The sequence below is a fragment of the Lagopus leucura genome, unplaced genomic scaffold (assembly GCF_019238085.1).
Source record: "Lagopus leucura isolate 7727_CA_CO unplaced genomic scaffold, USGS_WTPT01 Super-Scaffold_100157, whole genome shotgun sequence".
NCBI classification, from domain to species: Eukaryota; Metazoa; Chordata; class Aves; order Galliformes; family Phasianidae; genus Lagopus; species Lagopus leucura.
In genome coordinates, this window is record NW_024962334.1 from 41119231 (window position 1) to 41140020 (window position 20790).

Consider the following 20790-nt stretch of genomic DNA (forward strand, 5'->3'; position numbering starts at 1 on the left):
CAGACTATGTCCCCTTGGTTTGATTGTTACAGTATATTTTCAACTGTAATATTCTGAAGGGTGGCCCCTTCCAGTCTTTACTCCCTTTAAACTGACAACTTTTCAGTGTTAAGTTACAAAGAATACATGAAATCATGAACCTAAAATTGCAAGAAATGTGTTTGCTAAGCAATCTCAATACAATTCAAAAAATAGAAACTGTTTCACTTGCAGTGCCCAATAGCACTTACTCCTGAAATGCCCTACAGAAGACAAAGGATATGATTCTGTTGATATACAGATGTCTTTAATACACTCTTTCTTGAATATTCAGTCCCAGTGGCCAAATTCTGACCTTTGAAACATGTGCATAAGCTTTGATGAAGTAATTGAGAATAGCATGCATATAATTTGGAGTCAGAATTTTACTCTAGGAATCTCTAGCACTAAAACCAGACAGAATTGCCAGTGGCCACCATCAAATGTTTGTTATCTGAAATACCATTCTTTTCCTTACACTTTGAAAATAACTGTCATATCTCAGATTAAACTCCCAATGCCTTTTAATGTCCAAATGTCACTTTTCAGTGGGTTCAAATATCTGAAAAAATTACTCCTATTCTTCAAGAAGTTATCTTGATAAAAATCGGATGGAGCTTTTTTAATGTCACGTTGTAAAGGTGGAGTCTGCAACTCTCACCACTGGCCTGAACAGGCTTTTGTCCAATTCTCTTCCATGCCTGGGAAGCAGAGCCCCTCAGGTGCACAGGTCCCCTTCACAATGTGGGGTAAGAAGTGCTACAAAGTGGCACCTCCAGTCCCTTAGGCTGAAGCAGCTGTATCCTGTACATAACTCATCTGACCAGAGTCCTCCACAAATACCAGACATTTCAGGACAACCCCAATTGCCTACACTAAAGCTTATACCCATGAATGTTGGAGCAGTAAGTTTAGGAGAAACAAACCAATAAAACATCAAAAAAAGATCCTTAACCAATTTCTGACTCAGAACTTCATCCTGCTTTGTTGTTCACATTAACAGTGTAACTTGACTTTCTACTGGTTATGTTTCTTATTTATGTATCAATTCTGCGTATCTCAGAATGGCAAAACAATACCACTTAATTTAGCTATAAAAAATGTATTCTCATTTCACCAAATCTTTCCCCTTCAACAAAATCCAGTGGCAGAACACTTTGAGAGTCCTTTCTTTGCAATATTTTAGAAATAACTAAAGATACTGCATTGTAGATGCATGTGGTTTCTCTGCAGATTGACAAAAAATGAGGATATTCAATATTTAATGTAATACTTCTTTACAGAACTGCAAGATAAATAAATAAATAAGTGACAAAGGGCCAATTAAGCAAGAAAGGTTTGACTGAAGTTTTATCCAGAGAAAAATCAAATGGAGAAGAGCCCAAGAGATTCTGGCTACTGAGGAATTTCACTGCAGAATAAGGATTCCAGGATTTTTCCTTTTTATTCACACTCGTTACTTATTGGTATATTCCAGATATTCCATTGTTAGGAAATATGCTGGCAAAGAGATGTGGAATTTAATAAACACAGGGAAACTTACTTGCTGGCAAGAAAAACCACGCGCTCAAGCCAGAAACCATGTTAAATAAAACACCAGAAGAAGCTTTCTTGAGTAGCCCCAATTGAAAGTTTTGAAAATATCATTAGTTCTAAATAGGCATCACTAGGTTTTTTACAGAGATTTTTAGTTTAATGCAGTATATTTAGTGCATAAGTATATGTAAAACATTCATTTATGCAACATATCCATAAAGTTAATAAAGAAAATAAAAAAGGTACATAGCCCTTGTGAGAAGCTATACTATTGACTTCAATAGCAAGGTCATAGGCAGTAATTTTGCTCCAGCAGCAGTGAAATGTTACTGCTTCGGTTTGCATGTGTTTGAATGGGAGGAGAATGTGCTCCCAGGAGACTTTTTCGTGCAGGAGACCAGATTCATTTATAGAGCTCAAAGTGCCTGCCAGTGCTCGGGGTAGGACAGGTCAACATCCTCCGCCAGCTGCAAACGCGGTTAAGTCTGCATTTACGATATACACCACCAGGTGTCATCAGCCACTCCAAAAATGACTGATTTAAGGGCAACCATTGTAACAACGTCTTGAACTGTAACGTGTGAGTAACCACTTCCAGCCCCCAGGAGAGAGAAAAATCATCAAACTAGATACATACATAATGCAGACTAAACTCAGAATTGGAAGTGATATGGATGATGGTTTGGTGGTTAATATAGCAAACTAAGCTATCCTAATGGAAGACAGAAACGTAATAGAAAATATGACAGAATTCAAAACCACATAGTGCAAAAATTGTTCACCTTGTTTTTTGCTGCTGTCTGGGAAAAAGGCTGCATACCGTAGGCCTTTCAAAATAAAAACAAAACAAACTTTGTATCTATACTGTAATCCGTCCGATTATCAGGATATACACAAGGCTAGAAAGAATTCATGCACAGTGACCAGGAAATCAATGTTACTTCTAACATCTGGCTGCATACATTTCTTCCTGCATTTCTGGAATGATACCTAATGTTTTAACCACATTCTGTCTCTTCACAACATCCCAGGTACTTATATGATTACAAGAACCCAACACCCATCTTCTTCCCCATATATACACCCACCACCAGGGAAACTTAGAAATGTTCAAGAATATTAATGATTATTAATCAATGATACAGAAAACTGTGTTGGCTCCTGTAAAGTGATTTACTGCACAGACCCCAATGAAATCAAACTGCATGTGATCAAAGATGAAATTCCCACTTTATCAATAAAACTCACAGTCCTCATGGTATAACAAAAGGGGACATGTTCCTGGGGCCATCCAGAATGAAGGCAGGATTTCCAGCACAGGGACTCAGCCTGCCAATATTCTCGCTCCCTGAGGGAGGGCAGAGGAAGCCCCTGGGTCACCAAGGGAATCCTGCGTTGGCTGGAGCTGGCTGCCCAAGTCCAGTGGTACCCAGGGACTGCCCACAGCTCTTAGGAGGGAGTGGGGCTGGCAGCAGAGCCACATAGCTCAGATGGAACAACAGTTTTCCCCTTTGTTTTACTCAGCTGCCCATTGCATTTGTAGATATACGCATTAGCAGGGCAGCAAATGTCTGTTTGGGGGATTTTATTTAATAGCCAAAAAGCTACGCTCTGTTAAGCAGAGCGGAACCTTGCAGCAATATGGGTCACTTGTGGTCACTTGTTCTTTATATTCAAATCGGTCAAACATTATATCACAAAGGTCACTTTGCACTGACATAGATAGCAGTCAAAATTTCTCAGCAACATGAACAAAACAAAGCAACAATTCTGAAATATGGCTTAACTTATGACTGACACATAAGTTTACTTTTTCATGATTTGTATTAAGTAGGTTGTCTTAAAGAACATACACATATTTATTCTGGAAGAACAGAAAAATAACATAGGACAGAAAATGTCAGGCTACCTACAACACTTGACACTTCAAAAAGAGATAAACCCAACAGAAAAGAATGAATCACCATGTCGTAGCCTTTACTGTAAAATGAAATATAAAGTTGTTGTCAAGGAAAGAGTAATTTTAGTGCATAAAGAAAATGTCCATTATAATGCAAATGTACATGGAAAAGAAATGCTTACTCATTAGTAATGGAGATTTACTTCGCTGTAATTGAAATAGGGAATCTGTATGTTGGAGAATGTGACAATCTGCTGTACAATTTGCATACCATTAAGGAGGAGATGTGAAGCACATACTGACAGTAACATTAACAATAATTTAGAGGTCACAACTACAACAATTAGGCCACTTCCATACCTTACCAATACCATAATTACTGCACCAAAAAAGAGATAAAAACAAACAGTAACTTTTTATTTTCCTATAATTGATATGCAGTCATTGCACGTGAAAACATTATAACCGCTTTACTTAGAGTTTGTCTAAAAGGACCATTTTGCCTTTTTAAAATGTACATTCCATTAACATAACTCATTTCTTACCTGTTAATCTGTTTTCTCCAAGTCCCTTAATGGTAGCCCAGATACTCGGTAAAAAGTCACTCTACTATCAGGTGGAAGAGAGGAAAAGGGAAGGGGGAAAAAGGCAAAACTCTATTCACAAAACTCCCCTCTATGGGGATTTGCTGATTTCACACAGTTGAGCTAGATTTCCCAAGCCATCCAAATCATGGCTATCCTTTGGACCCAACCAGCAGGCTAAAAAAAAATAAAAAGGGTCACACAGATAGAAAAACAATTTTAAGTCAGTCATTTCTTTGGCGCAATCGTGTTTATTTACAAATAACATACATACAGTTCTGTTGTCCTAAATTCAGTATGACGCAAATGAAGGAGAGCACTTTCCATGGAGTTCATGCTTCTCAGCCTTTTCCTTTATGGCCTTTTGTTCCATTGTACTCTTTGGACTTTTTGTTTTCCCAGGCGTTCTGTTTCAAGGGCTTCTCCAGAGTTTCTTTGCTGCTTACCTATGCACTGCTGTGCTGCTTCTCTAGAACTCCCATTCACACCACACACACACACAGCTCCTTTCAGATCACTGCATTTTCATTCAGACCCACCTGTGCACAAATCCATGGTCAGCTCTATGCAGTGTCTGTGCTTTAAAGAGCCTCTATAGCTCCAGTTGCCTTCTCGTGAATAGAGAACTCACAACAGCTTTCACATTTAGTCTAAAGGAAGAGCATTAGCAGATACACTGTGCTATTTCACCCACACTGCATCATAACAACACTTCTAGTCTGTCACAATAATCTCACTGTCTAGAATGGCAAGTAGGTCCACAGCAGCAGAAAAAAAGTCGTTTACAAAATAAAGACTACTTTAAAATAATAGCTTTTATATGCTGTATTTATTTCAAGACATTTTCAAATCACCAACCCAAAATTTAGTGGAACCTTTCCTATTTCATAACCTTTTAGAAAACTGGACAAGATCTCAATGAATGAGTTCCCATCATTTCTCTGATTCCCATTTCTCTGACACCTAATTGGGCTGTGTTCAATTTAAAGATGTCATTCCTGAGGCATGTATTCGGGATTCAGTTTCTTCATGGGTATTTTAAGATTCAGGAATAGCCATAAGGAACACTTCTTTCCCTCCTCTCCACCTCCATCAGTTTTACACCAGAGTATTTTCAGATTGGCCCAATGAATTGCTTGATTTTTTCAGGTAAGAGAGAAGCTGTTAAAATTCAGGATTCTGCTCTTCAAGGTCTGTTTACTGGCTTTCTCTTTAAACGATAAAAAGCTCATAGTGATAGCTATATATTTTTAAACAAATTTTCCATTTTTAATCAGTCATTTTCTTTCCGCCTTTTTCAGGTAGCATCTGTTTCCATCAAAGCTTCTTGCTTAGACATGAGCTTTGCTATAGATAATTGTTAAAACTTTGCAGCGCGTTTTTCAGTCTTCATCATTCACAAAAGCAACAAACCACGGGGGAAGAGGGGTGCATCTCCTACAATGTTCCTGTTCTCCAAGACAAAACCTAAAGGAAATAATTCTTACTTACATATTTGCTCTAAACAGCTACTGCACACTTAATGTTGATTCATTCATCAATATTTTCTCAAAGCATAAGTATCAGAATCTATACCAAAGGCTGTCTGCAACAGGCTCAGACAAGAGCCTTTAAGTACTGTAGAAATGCTAAACTTTGTTCAACTCTGATCTATCTAGCTTTTGCACTACTGCTGAACTTCCAAGTGACTACTTGTAACAAAAGTTTTATGAAATGTGGCTGCTTATTCATGGAGTTGGACAGAGCAGATCCTGGCTCCTTTTTTTTTCAGACTACCAGGTATGCACCCAGTATGTGCACAGCTGTCTCTTTTTTAGGCAGGCTGTATCTCACTGGTACAGCACCAGTAAGTAAGTAGTAAGAAATCTTACTACAACTCTTGGTAGATGTATTGATTTTCAGTGAGATATTAATGTGCACCACATACTTTCTGGGTCTAGCAAACACAATGTGCCACAGAGCACAATTTCCAGTTTTTTTTTCTCTATGGCATGTTTTTTTGCCACAGGCCCTAGCCTGCTGGGAGGGCAGCCCTATGTGGGCCTTTTGATCAGCCTTCTCTTCACACCAAGCATCTCTGGTTCCATCTCTTTCTTAGTGACCAAGAATCTTCCTGTAAACTTCCATTCAGTAGCCCACTGAATCTGCTTTTATTTTTCTTCATCACGATGGGTTATGCTCAGCACTGAAGGCACAGTAAATTGTTTGATGACTCAGAGGACTGACCATCTTTGCAGCAGGTAAACAGCGAGGGAGCCATTTAATAAAGTATTTCCCTACAGGATCCATACTTGATCAGGATGACTGCTTTACAACGATGAAGTTTCTTAGATCATCCCATGTCTTACGTTTAATATTACAGTAATATAGAGTAAATAATAGCATCAAAATAGAGTAAATTCAGCATCAGAATAAGCTCATTTTTGCCCCAGTAGTTTTCTTGTATATATGTACTTACTAGATACGTTGACTCATGTTTTGCTTGTGGGTTTTTTTGCTCATCAAAAGTGTTCTGCAAGTAAATAAGCATCCGTCTCTTCTTCAAAGCCAAAAAAACTTCAGCAAGTAGAATTCCTTTATGAAAACTGTTTCACTTAATCTTCTCCTTCCTTTTCTAAGAAACTGCTGCAGCAGGTAGCTACACTGATCTGTGATTTTAAGAGACAGGATAATCTGTCCATTGCAAATCACCTGCCTTTTTATAGATCCTTTCCTTTGATGACCTGAACTTCATCTTAAAAATGGATGTCCACAACCTGACTTTGTAGGATACTTTGAGGGCATTCATTACTCATACTTCATCACTAAAAGAAATCCAAAGCAATAATGAGCTCATATATCCTCACAACTATCTAGGCATCTTCCTTAAGTCCAAGTACTTTATTTATATGTCTTGGTTCATTTTATATAGATTTTCATAGTATCAGTCAACAACAGATTTGTTCCATTACTTCTAATTTTTCTCATTTTAGAAATCACTTTTATCCTAGAAAGAACAGAAAATCATCAGTCAGGAGACAGATCAAAACCTCCTTCTCTATAACGTGTATTGAACACAGATGTATTTAGAGGCTTGTGATAATTCAGTTCCATCTTCTTCACTGATAACTGCTTCCAGTTCTGAGGCACACGTGCAAGTAGACTCAGCCTCTGCAGTGAATTCCACAGCCTCTCAGTAGACTTTCTTTCATTGAGCTTCATCTGCAAGCCCATTTGTCGAATTAAGTTATTGCCAGTTTGTCTTAGAAGTCTTCTGTTTCTAGCAGAAACCACCAAAGTCATCTCTGGATGTTTACCAGGACAGGCAGATTTTCACTCCCTCATCTACACTATATTTATGCGCTGGCCCATTTGAGGCGATGGGCTCCAAAGTGCAGTCAGTCTCCAACTCCCAGAGCTAAGGAAGAAGTGCAGTTTTTTCAGCAAGCGTAGTAGCGTGCCAGCAGCCAAAATGACTGCTAAAATCTCTGTGTGTTCATCTTCTCAGCCTATGAGCTGTGTTCCTGAAGCAGCGAATAAATCTCAGTTTCCCTCTCAAGAAGATCACATTTGGGTAGCAGTAGTATACATTATTTCAGGTGAGACAATGTGAGCATTCCCCTTCATGTTATTAGAAAAAGAATGTCATTTCAAATGAAAATAATTTTTATCCTCCTTCATGTTCCAAGTGAGTTCAAGGTTAACAGAAACTTGCAACCTGTCTCCTCAGAAACTGCATTCACTTCCGCTATTAATATCATATTTTTTTACTCAGATTGAAGCAAGAGGAGGTTTGTAAGCTATTCTCATTAGGGAGATACGTCAGTGACAGAGTGAAGTACTTACAAGGTGCAGTGCCTTTTATTTTCATATCACGTATGAGGAAGTTTTGTTCCTTGAGACACAGAATGAATCCAGATCAGAAAAACAACAACAACAAAACCCACCTCTCTTCTTGTAGTTCCGAGTGTCTTTCCAAGAACGACTGTGCATAAAAGGTCTCTCCCTCCTCTCTCCTTCTTAGTTAATGTTTACATTGCTCCTCTGACCATAACTTCTGCATGGGATTTTGTAGTGTTTCTCTATGTTGATGTTTCTGCACACACAATTCTCTCAAACAATATTCTAATCTTTTTATCTGAACCAACAGCATAAATTCCTACACTCCTTGCTTAAATCTCCCTTTAATCACTCTTGTTTAAATTTATTTTCCCTTCTTGTGCCATAGGTGTGGCTGGTATTGTTTCAGCTGCCAGTGATAGAAAAGGGATGAAGTTTGCTTTTATTGTGAATGAAATGTGAGTAAGTTCATTAGCTTCAATAAAATTTCATTCAGAGACCAGCATGACATCACAGTAAGAGAATCAAAGTAACTGTCAGAGATGCACAGCATTCTGAACTCACAAACTGAATAAAAACAATGCTACCAGGTCAGGGCTGGCACAAAGGATATGGAAAAACACAAAATGCATATTTTCAGAACAAACTCAAGATGGGCTGGTCTAAGTCATCTAATACATTAACATAATTTGAGTCCCGTGATGGAAACTTTATACAGACCAGGTTGACTAATCTACTTGAAACCTGAAAGTAAATTATCATTCTCCTACAGATCTCTTAAGAGAGCAGAAGCATGTGAAAACTGTGAACAATGTCAGTATCACAACCACAGAACAGTGAGTAAGAACCTTCAAGAAGAAAAGAGCATTGGATTGACCAAATTCTTAAGTCATATCTGCAAAGCTGAGACAGGCAAATGAAGATCCTGATGAGGTTGTTTCACCAGTTTAAAAGAAGCATCATCTCCCATATTTTTGGCTCAATAATAAGCAGATGTTTACACTAGTGCAATTTATAATTATTTACTAGAAAAATCTATTTCTTTTAGTGTGCAGTGACTGGTACAGTGGTATTCTTTTGGCAAAATAACCTCTGAGAGATGGGAATTCAGAGGATGGAAAGATAAATAGCAAAGAAAGAGTCAATTCCAGATATGCATTTCCCTTGAGTGCCTTCGTGAGAGAGAACTGATAGGCATCCTGAGCCTCAAAGCCTCCTCATACCTAATCTGAGGTGTGAAATTAGAGATGGAAGCTAGTATGAAATTTTCTCTCCCAAAAGAACGTTCATTAACTCTGCATTAGTGAACATCAAATGTAAAGAATACTGATCATTTCATAATAATGAAAAATCTTTCTGGAAAGTTCAAGACTAGAAAATGTCTGATTTGTTACAACACAAAAGAAACAATTATCATTGTTTGGGCTGTATTTGGCTCTGGATTGGTGAATTCACATAGGACTTCAGATTCAAGGCAATACAGATAGATGATATTTTTTTTTAAACTCTGAAGAAAACTTTTCTTCATTTGGTACGACATGTTCTTCCTTTTTGTGCTCTCCAGTAGGAAGAGCATTCATGATGAAGATGCTGGCAGTCACTATTGCTATTTTATATTATTCTACTGGTGACACACTGGAACAGGTTGCCCAAGGAGGTTGTGGATTTGTGGATGCCCCATCCCTGGAGGCACTCAAGGCCAGGCTGGATGTGGCTCTGGGCAGCCTGGTCTGGTGGTTGGTGATCCTGCACACAGCAGGGGGGTTGAAACTGGATGATCATTGTGATCCTTTTCAATCCAGGCCATTCTATGATTCTATGATTCTAATTGAAATGAATGGGATGCACATTAAAACCGTTTCTCAACTTAGTAAATCAGTAGCCCCCAGCTTGCTAGCAATAACTGGTAGCTATGTGGTTGTTATGTTTTCTTTTTAAATTTAAAGTGTATTTTATATCCAGAGAAGATTCAAACCCTCACAGTGACCATTCTTACGATGCCATGATTATCTCAGTACTTATGGAGAGACTCAAGAAGGCACTGGCAGATCAAAACACTGTTTCTGGATATCAGCAATGCCCTGGCATAGAAAAAAATATAGTTACCAATGCAATTAAGCATAGCAAGAAAGAAACCCAGTTCGATCTAAAGCAAATTAGATTAACAGAAACATAGCAACAAAAATACATCTTTTGTATAGACTGAGCCTCATAAAAATAAAGCTGCAGCACATCAAATCACAGTAATCACTGGGTGTTTACCTGAGGTTAGCAGGGTTAATAAATTCACAGTGCTGGCAGTGGGCCACAAAAAGGCTAAAATGATGGTAAAGCACAGTGAAGAGGTGGTTAATTTAGGCAGGCTTGGGACTTGAAAGTATCTGGAGTTACTATGAGCAAGTAGCAGTACTTTTCAAATACTAAATATCACAAAATTGCCAGGATGAGTTAGCAAGTTTTAAATACACGGTGTGTAGGGAAAAATCACACTCTTCTAAGGTTTTCTTAAAAGAAGAAAGCAAGAAAACTACCCCTCCAAATGACCTAACCAAAAAGTGTTTACAATATAAGAATTGGAGAAACAGCGATTAGAGATATGGAGAACAACAAGTGCACACATAAATGATTACAACTACAGCCCAAAGTCATATTTAACCAGCCAGAAGAGTTTCAGGCTCTACATACAAGCAATGAATTACATGATTGCTTTGGGGAAAAAGGACTTCTATAAAGAAGTGACCTCTCAAAAGCATGACCAACTTGTATCTATTTTGGCAGTGAAAAAACAGCTCAAAGTACCCTAATAATGTGTGAAGCCTCACCCTTCATGTGTCATTAGAGGATTTGGTCACTACGAGCTTTAATTCATAGCAATGCTATGAAGTATGTTGCCTTCAAATGAAAACAATAAATCTGTGCCATTAACACATCTCCATTTTAGAAGAACATAACATAATCTGGCCTTATGAACACATGTAAATTGAAACTATACATGCAGAATAATGCCTCTTGCTGGGCCACTGCAATTTTATGACTTTAACCATGAGAAGAATTAGCACAATCAATGCTCAAAATACCTCCACACACATTGTCTGTAAAAAAAATCAAAAATATGAGAGTGAGTAAGGCACACTAACTGTAAGAAATACATCTAAGACCTCATAAAGGTAGTGCTTTAATTAATTTCTTTCACTGAGATTAGACTATTCACTGAGATCACTATTTTACCATGATAGAAGTACACAAAATTAATGGCAAAACTTTAAACCAGAAATTAATCTGTAAGGACATTCATCAAGACCGCACTTCCCTTGTAGTTATTGCATCTACAACACTGTTAGCAACACTTATTTGCATTTTTTTCTAAACCTGAAGAGCAAAGACATCATTTGTTTTTTTTAATTGAGAATAAATAACACTTCCAAATTCCAAAAGTTCTGTGAGAAATAGAAATAAAGATTTTAGAAAAGAAAAGTAAATGTCCATTACCAGATTTCAGGACTGACATTTCCCTTGCAGGGCAAGAAGCTGCAGAGATTTTGTTGAATTGCATAATAATGTCAATGACAGACAGTGAAAACGCAAAATTACTGACTAAAATGCTGGGTTACAATGGAAAATGATTTCTTCTCTCATTTATTTTGTGTCAAATGCATTAATCATCTGTAAGATGAGAAAGCCTGTAAGATGAGAACACATTTTGAACATTTGCAAAACATCTGTATAGATGGTAAATGAGCAAATAAAATGAGTACCTGCACAAGTCTTGAAAGTAAAACACTTGCAGCAAAGTTCTTACATAGCTACCAACCCATAAATATCTACTGGAATACAGTACATTGGGCAACTGGCTTCATACATTAAATTAGTTTTGGTAACACATGTATAAATCTCTCCCCCATACACATCAGAGAAAAAGAGGACAAATTTATGCTGTTTTAATCTGACCATTCTTTTTTTTTTTCCACTTTTTCAGAACATTCATTTTCAGATGACAATCTCTCTTGGAAAGGCCTCCTCTTAATGCTCGCAAACTTTTATCTTTGCACACCACCTAGTTCTTTTGTATGACATCTGAGGACGTAATACTTTGCCTCATTTTCAAAAAAAAATTAATAAAATATATATATATATATATACATATATATTTAACCACCATTCTGACGGAACATCGATAGCAAAGCAGCATAAATTTTTTAACATCTTCCTCTGAGGGCTGTGAGAAACCAAATCAGACATCATGTCCTTACTGCATTTATCTGCTGTTATGTTAAACTATGGATAGCACAAGGGTTTGGAAACAAGAAAGTAAACACCACAAACTACCTAATTAATCTTTTCCAAACAAACCTGCATTTTCATAATCCATATATTTTTAATTATTGTTACCATTTAGCAATCAATCCACAGTCATCATTAAAACCAGTATTTTCAGGCCTTGTGTCAGCCTGCAGTCTTGAATAACAGATACAGGAGCTCAGCAGTATCTGCAGACCAAATAATTAATTTATCTATTTGAATACAGATTTTAATTGATAGGATTCAGGTCCAATAGTTCAGAAATGCAAAGAAACTTCAAGTAAATGTTCAGATTTTAGAAAATCAAAGGAGGGATGAGAAGAATGTCTCCCTTTGCTAACTCCTTGTAACAGGTGCTCCTTATTGACTTTCAGCATGCTGCCAGAAAGCAAGCTGAAATCCAATGGCATTTTTTTGCACAGATGTGGTAGATCAGTTCTCAAGTCTTTCACTTAATGAGCTTTCAAAGCTCTAGCAGTACCTCTAGCAGTGAAACGATGCTTGCCAATAGGGTCAAGGATCTGTCTGTAAGTGCCATAGTTTGCTGAGTCTGAAATCACTATTACGCCATTAACAGCCCCATTTCAGAGTTCTACCTCCTAAGGGTGCATCTCTCAAAAGAATCCTGTGAGTTTGTCCTCACTGAAATGTACCTTGAACTCATGGTTCAACAGTCATTAGTACCAGATCTGGATTACACAAAACTACAGACCGCATCTCGATCAAGTGCAGACAAAGTACGTGTAACACTATCCAGTGTCACATTCAGTCCAACGTAGGGAACACACCAAACTTTACAGTTTTGCACCAATTGTTGGAGAATGGAAAATACTGGATCTGATATCAAGTGATAACGTTGTTACTCTTTAAAAATTTTTGAATAAAAACCCCCCAAAGAATTCCTTTATATCAAGTCAATGTAGTTTGCTTCAGGTGTCTGCAGCATTTTCAGTATTAGGATCCAGAGATGCTGGAAGCCGGGTACTGCTGAAACATGGCCCTGATTGGAACCTGATTCCTACTAATGCAAAAAGCCATTAAGTCAAGCGTGCATTGGTGTTCTGAACAACCGAAATGGCTGTCAGACATATGGGCACAGCATAATGCAGCAGTGCTTAGCAATCAGTACTTCCAACCAAACGGCCATTCACACTGTGACCTACGTAATAGCCTTAGCCAAGTCAAAGAGAACTCTTTCCATTCTGAGATAAAATAATAATTTAATTCTAATGGTTCACTGGGAATTCACATACTGATTATCATACTATTTTGTTTAGATAAATGTTGTTAAGAACAAGCAGGGTTTTGGTTGGTTGGTTGGTTTTGTTTTTTTTTTGAATGACCCTTTACAAAATGGCTATTGTGAGGCAATTCAATTCTTTTCTTTTTTCTTCTCAGCAATAGAGGAAACAAACACATTGAACACTTGTGATAACTACAAATATCAGAATATGTTACGTAGTGTCTACACAATTAACATCACCTCTAAACACGTAAAAATGACAAAAGAAAAATTTTGAATAGCTAAGCAGAAGTTTCTGAATGTTGGATCCCACAGGGAACTGTGGAAACAGAACTAAATACCCTTTAGAAACTCCCATGAGGATTTCTAAACAAATTAGAATGAAAAGTTTAACAGTGATGTAACATATACATATTGCAACACTTCAAATTAGTAAGAATAGGATAGTTCAAAATACAATGCTTTCTATTACTGATAATTGATATTTATTTTAATTTTGAAGAAAAAATAGCATATTATTCCTCTAACAGCTGCAATTATGCAGCTGCAATGAGTATTTCAGTACCTTTTAGTGTTAATTTTTCTGTAGAATTTTTCTAGTTTTCTTCAAAGTTTAAATCATTATCCCTGTCTGGAAGATGTTGCCCATTTTACCAGTATTTAATGAAATTTATGTTCCAAAACAACCATTTCTAGTTCAAGTATTTTAAAGCTTTGCTAAACTGTTTTTGTCAGAAAACCATTGTCTTGTAAATGCAGAGAAAAGGCTTCTGAACAAGGCAACATAATAGCACAACTTCTGTTCCTGGTCTATTAGACTATTCTCAGTTAGCACTGTGAGTACATAAGAATTTAGCTTTAGGGACAGAGAAAACATGCTTTTCTTTCCTTTACATAGCTTTCAACCTATTTAATTGGATTTAAATATTTATTTTACATATCCAGTGGAACAATGCCTGGATGCCTGTAACTAATTTACTAAGAAAATCTTTCTTAAATGAATGCCCCAATGTTTCCAGATTATCTGTAAAACTTAGCTTTTAGTATCTGTTTATACATAACAAAATATATAACTTCCTGTGGTTCTTTGGAATTTTTGGAAGTTGAGCACTTTTGAAATGGACTAGTTTTTCCCTTCTAAGATTCAGATTTAGGCAACACTAAGCCAAAATTTTTGTATTAATACATTTTAATAGCTATCACCATTGGTATTCCTGGACACCTGAGAATTTCAAGTAATACCAATACCATTGCATCTACTACCTTCCTGTGCAACTGTAGAAGAGGTAACGCTATGTATGTTAGGCATGACTGAGCAAGATTTCGACAGTGTTTCACAGCAGAAAATTCACATTTGAGAACAAAGAGCTCCTATGGAACAGAAAGGGTTAAAATAGAAAGCATTTAAGAGCATGTTACTTCCTTGGTCACAATCATCAACATAGCATGTGTAAATACCTTCAAATAGAAATTAAATCAAATTTAATGTGAAGATACCAGAAATGGTGATTTATTTTCTCAAAGATTTTATACTCACAATCTCATCTCCTGGCAACCAATATCCTTCTTGTTCAATACCAGCCTTTGACCCTTTACACCCCACCGTCAAGGTTTCAACAATAAGACCATCCTTGACTGCTAAACTCAGCTGACGAGTGGTTTCTTTTGGATGCATACCATGGACTCGAGACATATACCTGCACAGAGAGTACAGAAGTGAGTGTTAACGTGAGTGTTAAATTATAGAATGCATCAACAAATGCATACTCTTTTAAAAGATGCAAAATTACATATACTCTAAGTTTTAGGTTGTTTATAAGTCATCATTACTTATATAATTTTCTCCATTCCAAATGATCCTTACGATGTAGAGACTTAGAGGAGAAATGGAACAGTAATCTGCAGAGACAATTGTCAGACCCAAAAATAACAGGCACACTGCTTGGCCTTGTCTTTGCTAAACTTCCCCCTCCATCCAAACCCCTAGAGATACTTCTTGCATCTCTCTAATATCTCCTACAGGATGCACACTTTAGAATGAGCCTGGAAATGTTCCAGTGAATCTCTGACATGCTCCTGTGTGGAACACATTCATAAAGAACATGAAATTCATGCAACATGTATGAAAACCCAACAGCTAGAGATACAGTAGTAGGCATTTTTTCTCATTTTCTTGAGATAACTACAATGACCACACCACAACGAATGTCACTGATGTGAGCAAAACATACACAGCCTAAACTGTGTATATATATGAGATCCAGTTGTGAAATGTTGGCCTTAACCCAGTATAATTTTCTGTTTCTAGTCCAACACAAAGTATTTACTTGGAACAAACAATGTAAAATGATCTTCCCTCTAAAAAGGCAACCCTCCTGTTTTAAGATCATTACACTTCATTATTTTTTTTTCAGCAGAATTCCAGGAACGTATTTATCAACCACTGAGCACTGAGAAGTGAACTGCAACTGCATGCAATCAGCACATCAATGAACTGACTGGATCTTGACTTGGAATCCATTGGAAATATCTGGAAATATTTTTCTAGCTTTAGCTCTCTTACAGTTACAGGGTTTGCACAATTTCTACCCCAGTTTTGTGTTCTCCAGGTCCTGTCCTTACCTATCTCCTAGCAAAAACTTCCGTAATTTCATAGAATCACAAAATATCCCAAGTTGGAAGGGAACCATAAAGATAAGAGCCCAACTCCTGACTGCCCACAGGACCACCCAAAAATCAAACCCTATGTCTGAGAGCATTGTCCAAAAACACTCCCTGAGCTCCGGCACTGGGGCCGTGCCCGCTGCCCTGGGCAGCCCATTTCCCCTGTCCACCGCTCTGGGGCACAGCCTTTCCCTCACCCCCAGCTGCCCTCCCCTGGCAGCTCCATGCTGTTCCCTCAGGCCCTGCCGCTGTCCCCATAGAGCAGAGCTCAGTGCTGCCCCTCTGCTCCCTGTGAGGAGCTGCAGCCTCCGTGATGCCTCCCAGCCTGCTCCTTTCTATACCCAACAAACCCAGGCACCTCAGCCACCCTTCACACATCTTCCCCTCTGGATCCTTCACCATCTTTGCAGCCTCCCTTTGGACACTCTCCAACAGTTTTACGTCCTTTTTGTACTATGGTGCCCAAAACTGCACAGAGCACTCAAGGTGAAGCCATATGAGGGTCCATAATACAGAGCCCTGGGAGTCCTGCTTTTATCCCATCAGCTAATTGCTCACCCACCACACTGTGGTTTCTCCAGCTGTATGCTGGACATTCTGTCCAGAAGCATACCATGAGAAACAGTATCAAAGTCTTACTGAAATCCAAAGACAAAGCTATCAGCTTAGTATACTCTGTTTCATTCTTGATAACAAACTCCAGCAACCACAATTCCTCTGTGACTACCATCACAACCATCTTTACAAAGAGTATAATTACTTAACACAAGAAGCAAATGAAAGGAGAATACTTTTGATTTAAATTATGTTAAAAAAAAAAAAAAAAAAAAAAAAAAAAAAGAGTTATATCATTCAGATTTTTAGTAACATGGCTGTCAGGAACTATCAATGCTTTAGAAGTTATAACTCACAATAAGAGTGAAGTCAGCACTCTGAACACCTCTTCTCTTTGAGGATGTTTTACTTCCCACCTTGTTGCTGTTTTGGATGCATAAAGATCATTGCCAGGCCTGCATTCTCTTCTAAGCTTCTCCTGAGAACTGGCTTATCCTAATCTAATCTTTGTTTTTCCTTTAAAGGAAACTAAATGCATATAATCATACTGTAAATCTGCAGATTTCTATTTGAGTGCAGTAATTCATACAATAATCAGAGCAACACGGGACATCTGTAAATTGTCGCATGATATCATTTATGTAAATACAGTGGATTGCAGGACACTGAGACTTCATTTTAGGGTAAAACTCCTTAAAAACAGATGCTACCATTTACTGCAGCTTTCACAATGCCTACCACACTGTGGTCCAAGTCTGGTTGGTTTGTATATGCTAACAGTGCACAAAAAGTTACTAAGTAACAATAAATTAACAGAGAAAGAGCAAAACTCAGTCCAAGTCTGTAGTCCATGCTAATATATATGAATCTTGTGCTTGCTACCAGCAAGGATCGAGGCCAAGCGATGACCTAGGAGACAGACATTCTTCTGTGTCGTGCTGGGCAGATGCTCCCTGCTTTTGCTGAAATCAAAATGCAACATAAGAACCTGTTCAAGCAATATTAAACACCACAAATGAGTCTTCCAAGTTCCCCACGTTCCAAGGAGAGCTTCAACAGGCAGAGACTCAAACCTATCACTTCACTTTCAAAAACTGCAAGCAAACACCGCTAGTATGCTGAGTGATATGGAGCTGAAGCTTTAATGCTGCCTGAAATAAGGAGAAAAAACTCGATTGTTTATACTCACGTTCTATGTATTATGTGTGTGTGTGTGTGTGCATATGCACACGTATTTATGCAAATGCACACAACCTGATCTTTGAAGTGCAAATTACCTTTGTCAATATTTGCTAACTTTATTGGATTTTAAGCAAATTTCCATTTTAACGTTTTACTAATAACTTCCCTATTTGAGTAACAGCAATTCCTACCCTCTGCAATATCTACAACTCTGTAATAGTTCTCAAAAACATAGCATTGATACTATGATTGTCCCCAAAAATCAAGTTTTAACCGAGTGCCACCCTTTTCTTCAGCGCATCTTGCTGAAGAAACCAAGCATTTTGCATAGCATCTTTCACAATTGCAGGAACATGTTCCAATAAAATTCTGGAACGTAAGCAATGTGTTTTGTGATATTTGTCATTCACATTTCTGTACAGATAGGCATGTAATAGAAAACAAAAAGCCTTAAACCAACTGTAATGAGCTAAGAGGCTTAATCTGCCTATTCCGGCTGCGGCAGAAGTCAACAGGAGCACAAGGCTCACAATCTCCCATGTCTCAAATCCAATCTGTTTTCTCAACTGGAGTGAAAGTGCTACCACCAAACAAACATTCTGCCCAATTGCTCCAGCTGTAAGTGGGAAGTGATAAATCCCCAGTGGCTTTTTGTAGAATACTTAGTCAATGCTCAGGCTGTGATTTGGATCAGCGCCTGCAGATCCAAAAGGGCTGTGCTTTCAATGTTTTTAAATACAGTGCTATCACCTTTCGTGGGAGAGCACAAAGACTGAGAATGTTTTTACTTGGAAGGGTAGAACTGCTGTTAGAAAAGTGCTCCCCATCTCAATTCCTTTTTTTGATTAAGACCTGCATAGTATACATGGAATAGGTATTCACAAAGACTTTAAAACAACATTAGCAGGATCTGGGTGAAACTCTCTCTTCTATTTCAGCCAAAAGCCAGCAGCTAAACTAAGAAGCTTTTTAAAGCACAGGATTTTAATCAGAAGATGGTTCCTTAATAATGAAATGTGAAAAACAGTCATAATGTATGAAACACCAAGTACAAAAACAAAGTTAAACTCTTGCCCAAAGACAGAAAGCACAATGTCGGGAGTTCTAACCACCCCCCACAGACTCACTACTGGATCAGGGAAAAAATACTGAAATCTCTCCGTGCAAAGTGGCACTATTAATCCAGTGAATGCATGTCTTTTCCTGGCACTGCATGCACTGAAGCATCTGGCACCAAGAAGTTAAGAAACAAAGAAGAGAGATGAAGTAATCCCCGATTGCTGTTTCCAACAAAAGCTGATTAGCCTTACCTTGGAGGTGGGGAGTCGAAGCAATACTGGTTTATTACCCTCTTGCCCAGTTTTCTACATTAACAGACTGGGAAGTATACTACAGTGTCTACATTGCTGTTATGTAGCCAACCATGAGAAGCAAATCAAAGATGCTTTCAGATGTTTGAGAATACAGCATGGAGAGGAAGTAAAATCCCATAAACAAGCTAACCATCCCTAATCAGCTTGGGGGCTAAAACAACCATTGCAAAATACAACTTAACTGTGCTAATAATCCCCGCGATATAGGAGAGCCTGTTGGATGGAAAGAGGAGGTTTGGCCTGATAATCTTCATATTACATTCCACATCTCACCAAACACTGCAACTGACAAATCTTAAAGCTACTGCTCAATTTATAGTTCAGTATACACAAATTATAGGTCAGCATTTTCTCCACTTACAAACTGATGGAAGAAGCATCCTTGAAATTAGCACAGAAGTATCATATCGTAATATATAGAATGGCTTATGTTGGAAGGGACTTTAAAGATCACTTACTTACAACCCCTCTGTTGTGAGCAGCAAAAATTGCAGTTTTATTAATAATAAGAGCCCCCTGCCTGGTTGTTGTTTGTTACCATCCTTGAAGAAACCTCTACACCATAACACCACTGAATGCAAATGTAAACATGCTGACCTCCAGAAACAAGCCTCTACCAAAATTAACTGGTTAAATGCAAGTGCATATATAGCTAACACATTTGCCCACCTGTCTGACAGCAAAGAAAAGTTTTAGGGGAGAACAGTGGAGGATAATCATTGGATAGCAATGTATGTGCAAGTATTTAATTAGTACCTAAAATGCCAATCACAAAAATGTGAAACAGCTAATTTTAAACTTAATTGGAACTTCACATAAACAAAAGAGAAATCTTTCTTTCAAAGCTGGCATCAATAAAACACCACTTTCTCTCCAACTAGCCAGTCCTCAGCATGTCTTTCCATTCAAAAACTGCATCTAATACATGTGCTTTGTAACACAGCTTAAAACTTAAGAAAAAAAGTCCGCTTTGATCCAAGGGGTGTGGAGGCAGCAGTTCTAAAGCTGGATCACCATGGGAGCAAAATAGATACAGAAGGAGCTGGCACTTGCAGGGATCAGATGGTGAACTTTTCGCCTACAGCTGTCGCACAACTCACAGCTCTTTTGCTTGGTGCTGTATAAGACACAACATGAAGCCAAACAGAGCTTAATATACATGGACACAGAGCAATGCACAGAGCCAACTTAGTCCTTAAAAAGCCCTCTTGGAGGCAGCAGTGGTAGTACGTACTGAGACCTGCGACTGGCATCACAGTGCTGTGCTGGTCTGAAAAGTCTGGCAAAAGAAGGAAGGAGGAGGAAAGCTGACACGGGTTTAAAAAAGGAAAAAAGAACAAAAAGAAAATCTGATTTTTCTGGACTCGTGAAGAATCGTACTTTCAACCATCTGAACTCATCAAAAGGAAGATACTGAAAAAATGCAAGAATCGCTGTCAAAGAATGAAGTAAAATACACACAGAAAATAACTGCCTTATGTAAAACAACACAGTGTGCCAGGTGTAGATAATTTTAGATAAGGTGCTAACTTTAGAGCAAACATCATAATTGTCATCTGATCAATTAGCTCTGTCTCTGGTGGATGCATCTGCCCTGCACTACAGGAAGCTGTGATG

At 38.0% G+C, this 20790-nt stretch overlaps 1 protein-coding gene across 4 annotated transcripts in view; it reads right to left on the minus strand.

Moving 5' to 3' along the window:
- The window catches only part of ZMYND11 (zinc finger MYND-type containing 11), a 102080-nt gene that overhangs the window by 28262 nt on the left and 53028 nt on the right, over positions 1–20790 (minus strand). For 2 of the 4 annotated variants that reach the window (XM_042888152.1, XM_042888153.1), the window contains exons 3-4: positions 14937–15096; positions 2337–2381 (exon numbers count right to left, since the gene is read on the minus strand). In XM_042888152.1, the coding sequence (XP_042744086.1) occupies positions 2337–2381; positions 14937–15096 (205 nt within the window). The remainder of the gene's footprint in view (positions 1–2336; positions 2382–14936; positions 15097–20790) is intronic. The other 2 variants (XM_042888155.1, XM_042888154.1) reach the window with 1 other exon arrangement.